The sequence below is a fragment of the Triturus cristatus genome, chromosome 9 (assembly GCF_964204655.1).
Source record: "Triturus cristatus chromosome 9, aTriCri1.1, whole genome shotgun sequence".
Taxonomy (NCBI): Eukaryota; Metazoa; Chordata; class Amphibia; order Caudata; family Salamandridae; genus Triturus; species Triturus cristatus.
The window spans coordinates 1,195,353,909-1,195,373,707 of record NC_140592.1 but is presented as its reverse complement, the minus strand read 5'-3'; the positions used below and the strand labels follow the sequence as shown (position 1 = coordinate 1,195,373,707).

The 19,799-nt window shown below is 44.8% G+C and overlaps 1 protein-coding gene across 9 annotated transcripts in view; it reads left to right on the top strand.

The window, feature by feature from the left end:
* GPHN (gephyrin) overlaps positions 1-19,799 on the top strand; it is a 1,582,310-nt gene that overhangs the window by 326,854 nt on the left and 1,235,657 nt on the right. For all 9 annotated transcript variants that reach the window (XM_085627214.1, XM_085627212.1, XM_085627211.1 and 6 more), the window contains exon 2: positions 17,977-18,055. In XM_085627214.1, the coding sequence (XP_085483340.1) occupies positions 17,977-18,055 (79 nt within the window). The remainder of the gene's footprint in view (positions 1-17,976; positions 18,056-19,799) is intronic.

The window sequence follows — 19,799 nt, the reverse complement described above, 5'->3', positions numbered from 1 at the left end:
TTATCCGACTTCAGAAAGTTGTGGTACAGAATTGGCAACTAGGAGGAGGAGTTGGGCACGGAAGAGGGGGTTGGTCAGAGAAGAGTGGGATCTTCCTGGGTTGTTATTACTTCTTTGTCAGATCTGGAAATAGATGACAGTTCATGATTCTTAGCTCAGCAAAGAGAAATTTAAGTACAATAGTGAAATAGTATATGGAGGGGTATGCTTTGTTCAGCCACTTTGCTCTCCTAGTCTGATGTCACTCAGAGCGCCTCAGTGGGAATCATCTCCATTGTCAATATCAGTACTTATCCGTGTGTCATTCCACACATCAGAACTGATGGTAGGTGTAATTATTCTTTTGATTTAATTTGGAATGATTAACATTTTTGAGTGATTCAGATCTGTGTCGTGCACAAGACCTGTGATTCCAGTGGGTGTCTCTTGCACAGTAGATTAAAGAGGCAACATCCTGAAGCCTGATATGGTCACCGAGAGACAAACTTCCCCGCCTGTGGATGGTAGTCCCATGGCTTGCATGCCTCGATGCAAGTTCCATCTCAGTGTTTGATGCCACTCCCGCTGTGTGATGCCGCGCACGGCCACTGCCTCCAGTGCTGCTGGTTCCACTCTGTACTCCTGAGAGATGGGACAAAGGTAGCCTCTGGATCTTCACAGCCTGCTAGATGAGGCCCATCCATCTCAATCCGCAAAAAAACAAATACAGAAGGAAAACCCGCTGACAGCTTCCTAGAGCAGAACATTCCGCGCCATCAGCCGCTCTACTGCACAGGAATTATGAAGAGAGATCTACGTGGAAGACCAGAAGGAGCAAACCTCTTTAGTACTGGAGTTTGCTGTCACTGTGCCGTGATCTGAAATGAAGCGTAGCAGCACAGTGAAGTCACAACTAGCTTGAAGTTTTTTTTTTTTTTTTAGGAAGAAAAATCATTTGTATTTGTAATGCATGCCTAAAAATTTTTTTTTTTTCTTCTGTGGTCTGTAATTTATTTTTCCCCACTTAGGTTCAATGTGGCTTCTGATCAGGTTGACTTAAAGCGAGTGGCCGAGATTTTGCCTGCGCTGCTTAAGTGTCAGCCAGTTCTCTGTTTCAGTTCTGGTAGCAGGTACCAAATTCCATTGTGAGGGTCACTGAACAACGAACCCTCAGCCCCTTACACACAAACTTTGGATAAGAGCAAACCCCAGACCCCAAACAAGCATTTGCAATGCAATAGGTCTCGCATTTTATAAACTTTGACCTATTCGTATTGTAAATAACAATGCCTTTTATTAGTGCAGGTTTTTTTAAACACATAAATAAAAGGCATTATCATTTACAATGCCAATAGATCAAAATCTCGCAATTGCGAGACCTATTGCATGGCAAATGTTTGTTTGTGATAATGCCCAGCCTGAGTAGTTTACAGCTGTAATGTGGTTTCTTAACGCAACCACCATAATCTTGCCCGCCCTGTGTTCATTTCTCAGCAGTGTCAACTCCCTTAGTATAGAGGATCTTCGCCACATGCCCTTTAATATTTAAAAAGAAACCTTTGTTGTTCCCCGCACATTTGTGATTAAGCAGCCAATTATAACAAAACACTATAGTCACAGGTCAAAATTGGCACTATATACAAATCTATGTTAACATATGCCTGTATTTAAGAAAATCTCATCCAGTCGTTTAACTGCCCATGCTGTCTTAATCTGTTCAGCTGTTGACCTGGAATTCATGTAGGACAGCATGGAGAGTCACTAACAAAAGGCACAATTTTCTGTATTTTTCCACTTTTAAAAATAAATACAGGCAGGCAATACATTGGTTTCTGTCTGTATTCATCTGTAAAAATCAGTAAAATTGGAAAACTGGTAGCCTTCATTATTATTATGCTTTATTGTAATTTCTGTTTATTGGAAGTGACATTTGTTGATAAGGGTGTCATGAGTCCCTGGTAGGTGCTGCCTGTTGCGGGGAGGTTTTGTAACCACTGGTTGTTAACCACTTACTAAATATATGTTAGTCAGAGCTGAGTCTTAATAACGAGGTATCTGTAACAACACCAGTGCGATAACATTTTCTTGAAAGTTTTCTTTTTTGATATTTACTCGTAAGCTTCAAGAAGCTTTTCAATGATTATTTTCCCTGATGATTAACTTATTTTGATAAACAGTTTTATTGGATTTTAGCAATAAACAAAACAGCGCGTCACTGCAACATATAAGACAGTTCGATACATTCCCACGAGAGCCCCCGACTGATTCTCCAGTCCCCTGATGATTACCTTTTTGAAGTATTTTGCTTACTACTAGCATGGTTTGAGCAGCCATCTCAGTGGAGTCACCTGGTCAAATTTGTAGTGGGCGCAGAGACCTCATGTGGCTACCTTGCAGGCTCCTGTTGACAGCAGCCTGGGACGGACTGAGGGGTGCACAATGTGGACGGGCTAGACCCTGGGATAGAGCTCAAGTTGTGAACGGACGTTCAAAAGAACACACCTGTCGCTACTTACCTCGGTCAGACAGTCTTTCCGTAATGCGCAGTTTACAGGCCATTCATGAACCCCTGGAATCTCTTTTGAGCTTTCAGAATGAAGTCTAGAGTTATCCAGAAACATTGGCTTTGTAATATGATGGTCTTGCCTCCATATTTAATCCTTCAATTGGGTGTGTGCTGTGGACAAGCAATGGGTAGATGTAAGGTTCCTCGTTAGGGTGTTGTTTCGAAGTACTTGTGTCATTTTCCCCAATATCCTCTGTGTACGAAGCAGTGCAACTTGAAGTCATCCAGTCTCCAGCTGGTGGCCAGCATTAAGGACTTTAAAATGGGTCTTATGTGACTGAATTCTTTAATCGCCGGCCATACTCTAGCTGCTTAGTTGTGGATTCTCTTTGTTTCTTTTGCATTGGTGCCTTCGGGAATCCTGCAATAGTCAAACGTGATAATATCAGTGATGTGGTAATTTCAGCTGTGTCCCGTAGGCACTCACAGGATAGTGCAATTCATCTGGTGGTTTTTAGTTCTGTGTCTCCTATGCAGTAGCAGTATATTACCAGTCACATGGTGATTTCAGCTCCGTGTCCTGTTGGCAGAAGTAGGGTAGTATCAGTCATTTGATGATTTCAGTTCTGCATTTCATGCTCAGTAGCGGGACAGTGCAAGTCATTTTGTGGTTTCAGCTCTGTGTCCCATGTTGTTGTTGTAGTAACTTTATTCGATATAAAAACATATCATAAAAGTATAATACAGTGCATATAAAACAGTTTAAAACCCACTACAACAATGGCTTTGTTCTTTATACAGATAAAAAAAAGAGAGAAAAAAAAATAAAAAAAATAAAAAAAAATATATATATATATATATATATACAGCATTTTCCCACTCCCCCGTTGCAAGATGTAAATAGACAATAGTGTTCGTGCAGGGTCAGGAGGGTAGATGGTACACTTATGGTTGGTACGCCTTAAGGAGCTTACGTCTTATCCTCCAGGCCCAGCCCAGGTATTTGGCAGTCCCACAGATAACACTGGGGACTGATGTTTCATAGGTCAGGATGCGCAGCGCCACCCTGGACGACCTAGTGCCCAGATTATTACAAACCAGTTTCAGCCATCTTAATCTTGGCTGCCTGTACGCCTGACAAGCAAACATAAAATGGCCAATAGACTCTGTGGGCGAAGCACAGCCTGGGCAGCCTTTAGGGCTCTCAATTCCCTTACTCCAGCCAGATTGAAACTCATGAAGTGGGAGGGTACCATATCTCATTTTTAGGTATAGTAACCTATCTCCAGGGGATTCGATCAGGTCCATAAGGGGTTCCATACTGGAAGCGGGTTTCACGTCTAGAAAATTCCCAGTTAGGACAACCTTTTGATTTCTTAGAGTGGCGATCGTGACCCATTCCCAATAGATCTTTTTTATCATGGATTTGGGTGGGGGAAGCTGACTCTCCCAAGCCACTTCCAGGCCTATCTTCTGCAGCTGTTTTTTCAGATTCGATACCCAGGGGATCTTGTGCTCAGCTCCAAGTTTTAATAGCTCGTCCAGGGCAGAAGCATAATGGTAAAGTTCAGAAGACCTTCTAAGCCTTGTCCAATATAATATAGGGCGCAGCCTAGCCACATTGCTGATGTTATGTCTACCGAGATCACTGCGAAGCGGAACTAGCGGGGTAGACAGAGGAAGCGAGACTATGTCCCTAAAGAACTTATTCTCGGATTTTCAAATCCCCACAGTTCCGCCCCGTAGAGGGCCGCTGACATGGCCTTCCCCTCATAGGCCTTGACTGCCGCAGCTATTGGCCTACTATATGAGAGCCTCTGATGTTTCGCTATTGCCCCTGAGACTCTTTTGTGGATAAGGAGCATTTTGGACAAATGGGGGGCCCATTTAAGCTTATTATTGACCCTCACTCCTAGGTAATCAAAAGCCTCCACTAGCTCCAGTGTAGTGTTATTTAACTTGATGTTATTCCTAAAGCTTTTTGAGGGTGACAGCGTCATCAGCTTGGTTTTTGTTGTATTTATTTTCAAGCCCCTGATGTCGCAAAACTGGGAGAAACGGGACAACAATCTTTGTAAGCCCATAGAGCTTTTTGATATCAACAGAGTGTCATCAGCAAAGAGCAGGGTAGGTGTTTTTTCCCCGCACAGGGTTGGGTCATCGGCCATGTCGTCTCTCAAATGGTCTGCCACCACATTTATGAAAAGAGAGAACAGGGTCGGGGCTAACACACAACCCTGGCGGACCCCTTTCTCAACAGCTATCCTCTCTGTGAGCTGTCCCTGGTGTCCCCGCCTAACTTTTGCGAAATTGCCTTCATGGAGACGTTTGAGGAGGTCCAGGATTAGAGGAGGGATGCCCAGATCGCACAGCACCTGCCACAGTTTTAATCGTGGGACCAGGTCGAAGGCCGTTTTTAAATCAATGAACGCCAGATAAAGGCTGCCTTTTTCAATAGTAACAGATTTCCAGTATATTGTGCAAAATCTGAAAACCTGGTCAATAGTTCCTACTCCTTCCCTAAATCCTGCTTGAAAGTGACTCAGAATACCCTCCTCGTCTACCCAAACCTTGATCCTGGTCAGGAGGACTCTGCCAACCACTTTTTGTATCACGTCGATTAAACTAATCGGTCTGTAGTTGGCAGGGTCCTCCCTGTCACCTTTCTTGTAGATGGGCACCACCTCCGCCCCTTTCCATGAATCCGGAACTGGGTATCCTGAAGCTAGTTTGTTTAGAGTCCGAAGGATGAACTCTGCCCAAAGATCTTTTTCATGGAGCAGAAGGTCGCCAGGGAGACCGTCGGGTCCAGCAGCCTTCCCCGGAGCGATCGTATTGATCGCAGAAAGGACCTCTGTTAGCCCAAACAGGGCCCCTATATCCAAGGATACAGAATACTCTGCCACCGGGGTCTGCTCTTCTAAAACCACTCTTTCCCTATGTGAGTAGAGATCAGAGAAATGTACATGCCATTGACTCCCCGTAATGTGATTCGGGATTGGATCCGCTCCTCCCCTATCACTGATGTTAATAAGGTTCCAAAAGGGGGTTGAATCTTTCAGTAAGGCTGCAGCCTTTAAATCCTGCCAGTGGGTTTCATCCCACAGTCGCTTTGCCTTCCTTATGGCTTTGTAGTAGATTTTCCGGGCATTGACAATGGATGGCTGTTTCTTGGATTTTATGGGTCGAGATAAAATCTGTGTCTTTTCCCTGCAATCAGATGAAAACCAAAGGTTTTCTGTCTTTGGGGGGGGAAGCTTATGGACCCCCTTTTCATGCAACTCAAAGAACTTCCCCACCCTTGCCACAGTCTGTTGATATGCTTCTGAGAAATCTTTAGAAGAAAGGGCCTGTGACAAACAGCCCATGGGCATGTCCAATGCTACAGTACCTTCTTTCACTATCCTTTTAATTTTACTCAGGTCCATCTCTCGCTTTACTACCCTAGGCCACTTGAGGCGCCTATTAGAGTTAGTCGGGAAAACCTCTCTTGCCCCAGGCCTCTGCTTATTTGAGGGCTCAATAGAAGTAGTGACCGGCTCGCGCCTGAGTTGCATGGCCAGCGGGTTGTGGTCGCTCTCACACCGAGAGATAACTTCCATGTCGATAAGATCCGGCCACAACTCGGTGTCCAACAAGATGTAATCAATGCGCGAGGGGGCACCAGTTCCCGTGAAGGTAGGGGCTCCCGAACTATGTGAACGAGTTCTCCCGTTTAATGCCCTCAGATTAAACTCCAGGGTTAAAGCGTTGAGTTGCACAGCTCTTAGTCCATTTCTTTATTGGCGGGAGAGTGAGTTGGGGTATACCCTGCTTAGAGTCAGCATCTCCAATGCCCAGTATGTCATCGCTGCTCAGGGGCTCAAAAGTACAATTGAGATCCCCGGCAACGATGACATCCGCCTGAATAGTAATGACTGTGAGTTCAGACTCAAGAGCTGATACAATAGAGCTTGCTTGTGCACCGGGGGTCCCTCTAGCATAGATATTAAATATTTCGAGGGGAGATTGATGGTCAACCCCGTTGATGGATGTATGCAGAAGGTCAAAAGATGTGCTTACATGGCTCTTGACTGCCCAGTTCAAGCTGATGTTGACCCAGATTAAAAGGCCCCACGAGGGTCGTCCTCGTATGGACCTAATTGCGGGGATAGAGAAGGTAGTGAACCCTGATCTATGCAGGGGGACCAAACTCCAGGTTTCCTGAAAGAGGATGACATCGAATTTATCGATGAAATCACTCCAGACAGGATCTATGAGATTCCTCTTTAGCTCCGCAACATTCCACGATAAAAACTTAATGACTCCCGGGGGAATGGGCATTGAAGGAGTCCCCACATCCACCACCATGCTAACTTGGCACCCCTCGCCAGCTACCATAGTCTCGACAACTTCACCCAGACCATTTAGAAACATGTTGGGAGAAGAAGTGGTGTTCAGGACTGGCCCCTCGTTAGTATGAAATACATGTAAATGTAAAGGGGGTCTTGTTCGAAAAATAGATAGTCCACTTGTCTTAGACCAGAGTCCTCTCCCTCCCTCAGGTGGGTCCAAGCAGGAAACCTGCGAATCTGAATTGAAGAGTGAGCGGGGGGTGATGACCTGTACTCAAGTAGTAATACATTTTCTGCTAGGGCAGGGTCCCTAAAAGCAATCTCTACACAATCAGTAATAGCATCCGCCCGTGATAACATTCTTACCCGTATTATGTCCTCTCTAATAATCGATCTACACCCTCTAAGATGCCTCAGCCAGTGAATAGCTTTATTGTGTAGTGAATCACTGTTTTCAAAACCGCACCGTGATGGTAATTTCGGTGCATGGGTCATGAAAACAGAGAACTTAGCCTGGACAAGATGAGACATGGGCGTGTTAACTGGCGTATGAGGTGCTAGATTGTTATTACTCCGTCTAAGAGGCAGGAGAAAACTAGAGGGGCGCCTATTGAGAGAATTTATAATTGGGGTCCTTGCTGACTCGGGCGTCTTGTCATGTCTGCAAATGACTCAATAGGACCATTTATTCTGATATTATTATCCTCACTGTGAGCTCCCCCCCCATATACGGAATCAACATTGGTTTTTGAGGGGATTAGCTTTGGTGGAACAAACTTCTTCATAGAAGGGGCGACCCCAGAAATTGGTGCAAGAACGGGGGGTGTCGGAGGAGGTATTTGACTTGCAACGAGGCTCTCCACCCTCTTATTAAGATCCGCCACCAGCTCCTCTAGTCTCTTAATTCTATCTTGAAGCGCCACCAGGGTATCAACATCAGACCTGATGGAGGTCACAAGATCCACATTAGGCTTTTCTGCAAAATTAGTGGAGTAAGATAGATCAGAATCGAGGGGGGCAAACCTATTAGAACATAGAATAGGTTGAGGGGCACAATCAAGGATAGCTGGGCCAGCTTCTATATCATTCATAGTGCCCGTAATCTGTGCAGGGGTGACTTGAGGATCGGGGATTGTTTTGGTAGGGGCGGAGATAATACATTGTTGTTTGTTCAGACGCTGACTAGAAAACATAGATGGAATTGTATTCTTATGATTTGGGGCCGTATTGACTGTCTTACCCCCCACCTGCCCACCGCCCAGTGAATCCTCACATTCATTAACAATCTCCTCAATTCTAGTCAAGACACAATTCATGCCAGCATGAATAGTTTTCTTCGCTTTTTTACCCTTTTTGCTACTGCCCATCGGTCCTCCCTCTGCAGCTTTCCTTTTGCCCATAGTGGGAGCCCAACACCCAGAGAGAAGGACACAAGATGAATGGCAACACACAATGTTACGAGAACTGAGTCGTGGATAGTTGGCAAAGTCACGAGCCCCCGCGGGAATATGTATATTTTCCTTAGGCGGGACACAGTACCTTAGCTCTTGTGCAGCTAGTGATCGTCACTATCCTCGTGTTAGGGGGGTGGCTCGGCCCGGCCTCCTCTGGCCCCTGACGGCCACAGACAGCCCGCCCTTTGCCCGGGCTTAGCCCGGCGCACCCCGCGCGCGTCCTCGCGGTACGAAAGTACAAGCTCAGTTTTAAGCGCCTCCTGGCGCGTTGTTATGAGGCGTCCGCCCCGGAGGATCTTGGGTCTTGTAGTCCGGCGTCGCTGGACCCAGCCGGCCAAACCAAAGTGCTAAGACCCCCAGAAGGAGCAGGTCGTCGGTCAGAAGAGCGGAGCAAATCCCATCCCCTTAGGAGCAGGTAAGAAACGGCGGCAGCCCCGCAATGCCAGACAGGAACCAACAGCTCACCACCGGACTCTGCAACAAGCCCAGTTTTAAGCGCCTCCTGGCGCGTTGTTATGAGGCGTCCGCCCCGGAGGATCTTGGGTCTTGTAGTCCGGCGTCGCTGGACCCAGCCGGCCAAACCAAAGTGCTAAGACCCCCAGAAGGAGCAGGTCGTCGGTCAGAAGAGCGGAGCAAAGCCCATCCCCTTAGGAGCAGGTAAGAAACGGCGGCAGCCCCGCACTGCCAGACAGGAACCAACAGCTCACCACCGGACTCTGCAACAAGCCCAGTTTTAAGCGCCTCCTGACGCGTTGTTATGAGGCGTCCGCCCCGGAGGATCTTGGGTCTTGTAGTCCGGCGTCGCTGGACCCAGCCGGCCAAACCAAAGTGCTAAGACCCCCAGAAGGAGCAGGTCGTCGGTCAGAAGAGCGGAGCAAAGCCCATCCCCTTAGGAGCAGGTAAGAAACGGCGGCAGCCCCGCAATGCCAGACAGGAACCAACAGCTCACCACCGGACTCTGCAACAAGCCCAGTTTTAAGCGCCTCCTGGCGCGTTATGAGGCGTCCGCCCCGGAGGATCTTGGGTCTTGTAGTCCGGCGTCGCTGGACCCAGCCGGCCAAAACAAAGAGCTAAGACCCCCAGAAGGAGCAGGTCGTCGGTCAGAAGAGCGGAGCAAAGCCCATCCCCTTAGGAGCAGGTAAGAAACGGCGGCAGCCCCGCACTGCCAGATAGGAACCAACAGCTCACCCATGTGTCCCATGTGTCGAAGCAGGATAGTGCCAGTCATCTCATGGTTTCATCTCCGAGTCCTATTGGCAGTAGCAGGATAGTGACAGTCATCTGGTGGTCTCAGCTCGGTGTCCTGTAGCAGAATATTAACAGTCATCCCATAGCGAAATGCTGCCAGTCATCTGGTGATCTCTGCTTTGTGTCCCGTAGTGGAACATAACCAGCCATCTGGTGGTCTCAGTTCTGTGTCCCGTAGTGGAATATAACCAGCCATCTGGTGGTCTCAGCTCTGTGTTCAGTAACAGAATATTACCAGTCATCTTGTGGTTTCAGCTCTGTGTCCCGTAGCGGAATATAACCAGCCATCTGGTGGTCTCAGCTCCGTGTCCTGTAGTGGAATATAACCAGTCGTCTGGTGGTCTTAGCTCCGTGTCCTGTAGCGGAATATTAACAGTCATCCTATAGCAAAATGTTGCCAGTCATCTAGTGATCTCTGCTTTGTGTCCCATGGTGGAATATTACCAATCATCTTCTGGTTTCAGTTCTGTGTCCCGTAGCGGAATATAACCAGCCATCTGGTGGTCTCAGCTCCGTGTCCTGTAGTGGAATATAACCAGTCGTCTGGTGGTCTCAGCTCTGTGTCCCGTAGCGGAATATAACCAGCCATCTGGTGGTCTCAGCTCCGTGTCCCGTAGTTTAATATAATCAATTGTCTGGTGGTCTCAGCTCTGTGTCCAGCAGCGGAATATTACCAGTCATCTTGTGATCTTGTTGGTGTTATGGGCCCCACCAGCGAATGCATTCTGCACAGTTGCAGCAGTAATTGAAGCCTCAATCTCAACTCTATGTCCCGTAGTGGAATATTACCAGTCATCTTGTGGTTTCAGCTCTGTGTCCTGTAGCAGAATATAACCAGCCATCTGGTGGTCTCAGCTCCGTGTCCCGTAGTGGAATATTACCAGCCATCTGGTGGTCTCAGCTCCGTGTCCTGTAGTGGAATATAACCAGTCGTCTGGTGGTCTCAGCTCTGTGTCCCGTAGCGGAATATAACCAGCCATCTGGTGGTCTCAGCTCCGTGTCCTGTAGTGGAATATAACCAGTCGTCTGGTGGTCTCAGCTATGTGTCCCGTAGTGGAATATTACCAGTCGTCTGGTGGTCTCAGCTCCGTGTCCTGTAGTGGAATATAACCAGTCGTCTGGTGGTCTGAGCTCCGTGTCCCGTAGTGGAATATTACCAGTCATCTTGTGGTTTCAGCTCTGTGTCCTGTAGCAGAATATAACCGGCCATCTAGTGGTCTCAGATCTGTCTCTCGCAGTGGAATATTACCAGTTATCTGGTCGTCTCAATTCTGCGTCCCGTAGCGGAATATTACCAGTCATCTGGTGGTCTCAACTCCGTGTCCCATAAGCAGTAGCGGGATTCTATCCACATCTGGTAATTTCAGCTGTGCGTTTCACTTTTTGCATGGGTAGAAGTTATTGGAAGGGAGCACAGCATATGCAATAATGATGGGTCCCTGAATGAGTACTTGCCCGTGTTCATTGCTTTTTTTATTCTAACTTCACAGTTTTACATAGGATTGTGAAAACATACTTACATTACATTACATAGTGTCTGACAGTGAGTGTAGCGCACCCCAGCCTGAGTATTCATCAGAAAGAGATGTTTCTGGTTGAAAAGCCCGCCCAAAAGTGTTTGAGAATGTTTTTTTTTTATTCTACCAATTTCGTGCAAAGCGATCATCTCCCTTTCAATCTCTGGGAAGCTTTTCAAGCAGGTTCATTTCAGCTGCCATATTTAACTGCCTCCTGATCAGCTCTCTTGTTTCACTGCCTCTCGATCAACTGCCTCCTTCCACTACCTCCTGACCAGCTGCCCCTTTTTTTCACTGTCTCTTGATCAGCTGCCTTGTTGCACTGCCTCTTGATCAGCTGCCTTGTTTCACTGCCATTTGATCAGCTGCTTTGTTCCACTGCCTCCTGACCAGCCGTCTTGTTTCACTGCCCATTTGTCTGTCTTGTCACTTTCGCTTGATCAGTTGCCTTGTTTCACTCTCTCTTGAGCAGTCGCCTTGTTTTATTGTGTCTTGAGCAGCCGCCTTGTTTTATTGTGTCTTGATCAGCTGCCTTGTTTTGCTGTCTCATGATCAGCTGCCTTGTTTCGCTGTCCTTGATCAGCTGCCCTGTTTTGCTCTCTCATGGTCAGCTGCCTTGTTTTGCTCTCTCATGGTCAGCTGCCTTGTTTCCCATTCCTCTTGATTAGCTGCCTTGTTATGCTGGCTCATGATCAGCTGTCTTGTTTTACTGCCTGTTGATCAGCTGCCTTGTTTCCCTTTCTCTTGATCAGCTGCCTTGTTTTGCTGGCTCATGATCAGCTGCCTGGCTCATGATCAGCTGCCTTGTTTTGCTGGCTCATGATCAGCTGTCTTGTTTCCTTCCCTCTTGATCTGCTGCTGTTTTGCTGTCCTTGATCTGTTCTCTATCATGTATGCGCTTAAATATATCCAGTCTCTCTAAAGGGTCACAAAGTACAGAAATCCATCAGCTCTTTCCCACGACATGTGAAATAATGCTGACTTTTGTCTGTAAAGGTACTTCACTACCATTGTGCCAGTGACTAATTTGTAAATACATACAGCTAGCAAGCAGGCTTGTTTCTACGGATCCTGACAACATCAACTGTCAGATATAATCCTCTCGGTTGCATATTACCCAACTACATACTTCATTTAATATCATTTCTTAATTGCTGCCCTGTTTACACTGTTTACATATGTTCATTCACTAATTTGAATATTGTTTGCTGTTCTTCTTCATTGAGCTGCCTATGTACATAATTGTAAATATCCCTATAATGTATTTTTAATTGCAGTATTGACAGCATAAATTATGCCAATTGAGAGGAAATGACAGTATGTTATTAAGACATTAAAAACATTGTACAAGTGCCACATCATTGGGGACTGGAGTGTAGCTGGCTGACTATTACAAGTGTCATTAATACAAAATCCCAAAAGGTATTAATGCATTAAATATCTTTGAATTATCCTTTGCAGCATCGGCGTGCCCATTATCTGGGGGACAGCTCTCTTTTGAGTCTCTGCCCAAGTATGAGTTGTGCATGAAATTAATGTAAGATTTAAAGCACCAAATGGGTTCACTAACCCTGGGCTATGGAAATGTTTCAAGGTTTTAGGCTGCAGTTCTTGAAACCGGCTGTAATCCACTGGGTCACTGGATACAAAGGAGAAATGTCTCATCCAATTAATGGGAAAGATGATGTGAAGCCCACGAGGCCTTCCTAAAATTTACATATTTTCTAAAATATGAAAGGATAGGCCAATTTACCTTAATTAAGGTATATTGAGCATTTAGGAATGGTTTCCATTGCATTTTAGAATAATTTAATGATCAAACTGCATTAAAAACATTTCTGTTGTATAACTGAATAGGGCTGTCTTTGCATGGAAAAACGAAACACAATCTGCTAATTACAGCAACTTTCACTCTAAAAAGTTTCTGCAACGTATCCCAAATTAAGAATCATGAAGACCGATTTAGGGAAGCAAGCCCGAAGCTGCATGAAGATGTATAAGATCATCTTCAGAAAGATGGTTCAAGTCCTCGTAAATTAACCCACTTGTTAAAATTATTAGAGTCACCCATGAAGGGGATAACTTAAAATGGAATCCATTGTCAATAAAGTGCTAGTTTTGAATTAATCCAGTTCAGCAGAAGAAGACAGTGAGAGTCTTTTGCAGCCCGCTGTGAGGCACTTTATTCTTTCACATTGTAGTTGTGCACTGGGCAAAGGTAACCATTAAGACAAGAAAATGATTTCTTGAAGACCCTGAGGGGCAGGGATTGTCGGCTAAACCTAACCCACAGTGGTGTCGATTGCAAATTTTGGGGCCTGATGTATGAAGGCTTTGTGTGGTCACAAACGACCCAATTTAGAATTGGGCCGTTTGCAATTGCAAAAATGCCGTTTGTTATGTAGAAACCTCAAATTGCGATTCGGTAAAACGTTACGGAATTGCAATTTGGGTTTGCGATCCAATATAGTTTTGGCATTGGGAAGGGCCAAGTTTAGAGCGTCGTTTTCAAATACCAAAGCTGAATGGTATGTATTCATGTTTGTGCGATGGAAATCTGATGGCAAAATATTAATACTTTTTGGACTACATAATTAGAATGATTGCTGTGCAAATGGGAAGGGGTCAAAGGGACTCCGTTCAATTTGAGAGGGATGAAACAATTTTTTTTTAACGAGTGGGCACTGGTCCTACTCAAACTAATTTAGTTACTTTTTTAATTTATTTTTTCATTTAAACACATCCTAGGGGCATAGAAAGAGAAAGGCCTGTTGCCTTGGCTATTTTATCAATTCCAAGTCTGCTGTCTGATGGTGTCCTGGATGCGGGTGTGCCAAGAACCACCACAGATGTCTGGATTGTCTGAAAGATAATCCGGGAGTCTTGTAAAGATGGTTTTGTGAATGATACTGTTGGTTTCGAAGATGGTGTGTGCTTGCAGGTAGAGCCAGTGGAGTTCCATCAGGTTGGGGGTTATGTGATCATGTTTCTTTAGGCCCTGGATGAGCTGTGGCGGATGCCCTTAGAGGGTATAATTGTTGAGTCTCGTAGGCCAAGGAGCAAGGTGTTATCACCATGCAAATGTGAGAGTCCAAGGGCATCAGCAGTAGTTCTGAGGTTGCTTTGTGGAAGAAACGGTTCCACTTCCTTTAGAAGAGAGCTGGTACCAGTCATCTTTGTTTTTTGGCAGTAAATTCTTTGAGTCTGAGGGTGTATCGGAGTGACTTTGCATTTGACGCAAGTTGTATGTGGAGCCATCAAGGTTCATGTCATTGAACCAGGGTTGTGCTGTTTCTTGTTTGTTTTTCTTGGCAAATAACAATAATTTTGTCTTGGTCGGTTTGTGCTTCATGGCAGGTAATGCCACTGTTCCCAAGCAACACTATTAGAAAGTGCTCAGGTTCATATGTATTGTGTTGTAGAGGTAAGTCGTAACATGTATAAGGAAACCATCCAGAATTGTGCAGGGGCACAGGCAAGACGTCACAGGCAAACTTTAATTTGTTCACATTTTGCGTGTTTATTGTTTGTTTCAGGCAGTGCCAGTGGCTGCTCAAACCCTCCATTTTTACATAGATCTCAATCAGTGCGGTCTTTTTTTAGCTGAATTTGTGAACATGCATTTGGCTAATTATATGAAATGATTCAAACCTTGGAGGAGGTGGCATAAAAGAAGGAAGCAATTCAGAGGCCGTTTTACAAAGTATGTATGCCCTGAGAAGCACAGCGGGTGTGTGCACCCATTGTTAGCCCCCCTGGGGGACTGTAGTATTACAGAAGAAGGCACAGATGCGTGTGTGCCCTCTTTGGTAATACAGTTAGTGTCAGTGCATATAGAGTGTTGGCAGTATTTAAAGGGGGCGTTTCCTCAGTTGCACGAGGCATGGCCCAAAGCTAATGAGGGGAACACTTTGCCTGAGGGCCTGTACCCTATTACAAATGCGGGCGCAGAGGCAAAGAGGCCGCAAGAGACGCACTGACTGTGCTTCACAATAAGGATCCCTGCCACCGTTGGGGCAGTACAGCACTTGTAATGTGGCGCACTGTCACTATTTTCACCCAGCTCACCTACTTCAAGGTGTGCTTTGGCGCAAACAGTGATAGCGCGCCTGTTCGGTAATGTGGGTCTAGATCACTCTTGGAGTGCAGAAAGGCTTAAAGAAAATGATTATAAGATGCAGACATTCTTAATTGCTTGTGGCCTGGCAGGAGGAGCACAGAGGAGTGAAACATACGAAGTTCGAAAAATACAAATATCCATTTGCAAATTGCATGGGGTCTGTTTGGCTTTTGTGAGTGATCTACCTGTGCTCCTCATCATACGAGAACATATTCATTGGCCTCAATGTTACATTGCTTGGTTCATTTGTCCTGTAAAACAGACGTATATATCTCTGCCTCCATGTCATATGCGTGAGGCTGAGTATGTTGGAACTACGTACTGACAAACTCTACTGCACTCCACTAAGTGCACAGTATTCAAAGAAGGGGCGAGCAGCTCTGGTTATATACTTCACATGCTGTTCAGAGAAGACCCATATTTTCAGCATTTTCCTAAAACTCAGTAGAGTAGGCTTGGAATGGAAGACAGCTTGAACCCCGTTAACCCTAAAGGCTCTTTCCCCCAGCTTTTTGTACTTATGTTTGAGAACAGAGAGATAAGATCTCAATATAATATATTTGAAACTCCTCCCAGCGGCAGCAATGGTCCTTTTCATATCCTTGTCCGGGCCACAGGATTTAGAATTTTATTAAAATCAAGAGGCGCCTTTCGATAAGTTGATTCCAAGACCATCATGCTACCAGTTCGCATGTCACTGTGCAACACAAATAACTTGTTTTGTTAGATATCACTTCATACAACACTAATGCCGTTTCTAAGTACTATAAGTTGCAAATTACTGACCTTTGGGAGGATGGAAGGCTGAGTTGAACGTGTAACCACTGTCTTGACTGAACGGCAGGCGTTTAACTCCTAAAACTGTGCCCCCATATTCATTATGTTAGACTAAGTCATTCGAATGCATTAGAAGGATTGCTGCGCCACTCCCCCCTGTCTCTGAAGGTAGGTATGGTAGAGACCTGGGGCATCTTCGTTTCAGGTGTGCTCTGAAGTTGGTCCTTCAGACTGCCTGCAATACAAGTTTGTCTGAGCTGGCAAGTCAGTGGCGCTGCAGCATCAGACTCAGCCAGAGCTTCTCTGGTCTGCTTAGGACCAATCCCTGCAGTGCCTCCAAGTTCATATTGGTATGTAGAAGAGGAAGCCTGTAACTTCCAAGAACAGTTATGGCTCTCATCTCTCGACACTGATTACCTGTATATTGTTACGGTGTTAATGTTGCTGCAGTGCTTGTCTTGACAAGAGAAAGCTGTTTTTAGTCTAAGACAATTTCATTGTGAACAGACTATTTTACATCTGTATTGAAAGATCAGTGTTTTATTCTAAGGTGTATTAATTGGTATCGGCCAAATTAAGTGATGGTACTGTACGACTTTTCAGAGACGGTTTAGCTGTCCTACAAAATGAACAGCATAAGAACAACATGTCAAATATTCCACGGTTCCAGAATTCGAGGATACAAGTCAGATCCATTCATTGTGCCACCATCTTTTGTGTTCCTTTTCCCCTTCAGGGCGGGTTTTTTTTTTTCATTGAATACATCGATGCACTGTAATGCTTTTTACATTAATAGCAGTGTGACTTTGTAAAGTATCACCGTTTACGGAGGGTGCCGAACCTGATGGCTACATTTTTCTTTGTTTGAGGGCCACAACGCTCTCTCCTGTAAGTACCTTCCTTAATTGCTTTTCTGAGAGTATCAGAGACCTTATCCTTAGAGTAGCACCTTGGCAGTTTTTGCATTGTTCTAGCTCTCTCCAGGTAGGAGTACCCACTTGATAGTGGTCCTTACTTCTTACTTTGTATACAAGGTATGGCTCAAAGTTATTCTTAAGTTGCATATAGAGACCAGGCTCATAAATGAAACTCAACCAGGCTCCATCGAATGCAAGTATTGGGCTAATGATCGGCTACAAATGACGATAAGGTAGGCTTGTCTACTGTATCCGGAGAATGTAGCCCATGAGGTGATAACATGTGCAAAAAGACCCTGATGCAAATAATGCAAGAGCCCAGTTATGGGTATGTTTGAGCCTGACTTTCATAGAAGACATTGCTCTTAATTGTGGTGTTGGGAAGCGTACTTTGTCTATTGGTAGGCGGTGGTTGAAGCACAAGAACCGGTCAATAGCCTTGTCTCACTCTGCAATACAGTAAACTGCCTCGTCCTGTGGCCTGGCAGTGCACTTCTCCCTGCTGTAATCAGGATATCAATCAATAATAAGGGGCTATTGTGCATAAAATGCAATGGTTAACTTCGTATTCTTTTGTGAAACTAGGTAAAGCTGTGACCTAGTTTATCCAACGTTTCTCTGTCGCGTCTTTATTCAAGCTGTTATTTGTTTGCATGTTTGGAAAGGATTTAGCTGTGACCAATCTTCCCGTCCCTTCACAAGGATCTTCTCATATATGCCATTGATGAAAAAAAAAAAAAAAAAAGTCACCCAGAATCCTCCCTGAATCAACAATAAAATGTGCAAGCTGTCAGCTCATGACCTCCCGGCAGCATGCTTAGTTTCACAACCTTAGTGCTGTGGGTGTCAGAAACACAAATTCATGGACAGACGATAGGAACTTGAAGCCCCGCTTTTTGGCGTGGCACCTTGTTACCCATGAGGTTGCAGGCAGGGTGGTGGATTTAGATAGGAAAATGGGGAATTTGGGTAGATTTCCACACAGGTTCTAGTTCTTGATTGTTTTCTTGTTAACCGCTAGTGCTTTTACACTGAGGCACCAAAACACAGAAAAAGGGAGGAAAGTGTGGATGTGTTTTTCATCGACCTTGTTATAGCCACCATTTCTCTTTCTCTTTTTCTAGTGAGCGACAGCTGTTTTAGGAACCTTGCTGAGGATCGCAGTGGCATCAATCTCAAGGACCTAGTTCAAGATCCGTCTTTGTAAGTATTTTACTTCCGTGATTAGCGTTCTGTAAATTTGCAGCATGATCTCATGTGGCGGAAAGCACGGAGTTGGTGTTGATTAATTTCAGTACATTTAGCCTGAATCTTCAGAAGTGGTAGTGCACTGTCACTACTCTTGTTCTTTATTTTTTTTTTTTTTTTTTTATTAAAAATTTTTTTATTGTGCAGAGAAAAAGTGTACAAGCACGGGCCTACAACCTCCTGGGCCGGCCGCTAGTATTCAAAATGATCGAGCAGGTCAAAAAGAACATTGACTGGCCCACAGGGGCTCCGCTAAGTTACAGAAGATCAGCCTGCACAAAAGGGACGTCAGGATATACTCTTTTTACATAAATATCAACAAAAATAAGAAAAACAAAAAGCAAGGCGAAAAACATTGAAAGGGCGTCTAACCACAGTAGAGGAACTCCACACCCGACCACCCTGGGGTGGTCAATAAAAAGGAGGGGGTATGAGAGGGAGGGGGGGGCCACGGGAAAACCAAATCTATAGACAGATGAACAAATTAAGCAAGGAACCCTCAAGGATCAGGGGGACAAGGCAACCTCAACTCTTGTTCTTTATTGAATCTATATGAAGTGGCTAGGTCCATACCGTGCCACGCTCATCATGGGCAGATTGTGATCTGGATAGGTTTATCATCAGTGGCTCTGCATTTGAGAACCAGCAATGGTAAATGCAAGGGCTGGTTCCAGCATCACCAGAGCACGAGGGGTGCCTTGTGTGATGTGATCAGTGCTTTATTCCAGGTTTGTCTCGCTCTTCCTTCCACATTCTCCTGATTAGGGAAGACAGTGGCAACTTCAGGCTTGCAGCTTAAATTGTTATATTACTTTTTATCAGGCAAATTTGTAGAAATACATATTTGCTCTACTGCCTTTCAACCACCGATCTTCTTGCCAATGGCGGCGGAGGGTGATGAGGTTCTTGTTCTGTCGAGCAGAAACAGTGCAGTTAATGTTTGATGTTGTCAATGTCTGATAATGCTGATTTGATTAATAAACAAACAACAACAACTTTATTGTATGATTAATTAAAATCCTCTACAAAAGCAGAAGAAAATACAAGTTAGAAAAGGTTCAAATGCAATACATAACATCTAAAAAAAAGAGGTTAAAATGCAAAGCTACTATAAGGTAACTGTACATAAGTAACTTTGTGCAAAAAAGGTCCGATTAGAAACAACACATGAATTTGACATGCGGGGGGGGTATGCAAAACTGATTTGATTAATGGATTTTTTAAATGTATTTATTTTTATATTTTGTATTGAGAGTTCAATATATGATTCAACATACATATACAAAATAAAGTGCTTACAGTGCCTAATGGATCCAATATATAGGCGAGCTTCCAGGCACCACTGCTCAACTTTTCCAGTTCTACCATATTTGTGGAAATTGAATTGTACTGTTCATACATGTGTGAGGGAAACAAAGGTCTGTACCTTGTGGTGAAACTTTAACCATATTGTCAGTCCTGCACAGTTCACTTCTGAGTTAAAACCTCACCTTTTACATACTTTTAATGAACATGTGACTCTCCAGTAACACTTACCAAACCTCTGTGCACACTTGCATCCCTTTGATGGTTTTTGTTGTACAGTGGAACTGTGTTAACAGCCCTCAATAACGAAGTGACCCATATCACATCTATGCTGCAAAGACTGTATAAGAATCCAATGGCAGCGTGATTCCGCAGGAGGAGTGCTTGGAGGTCA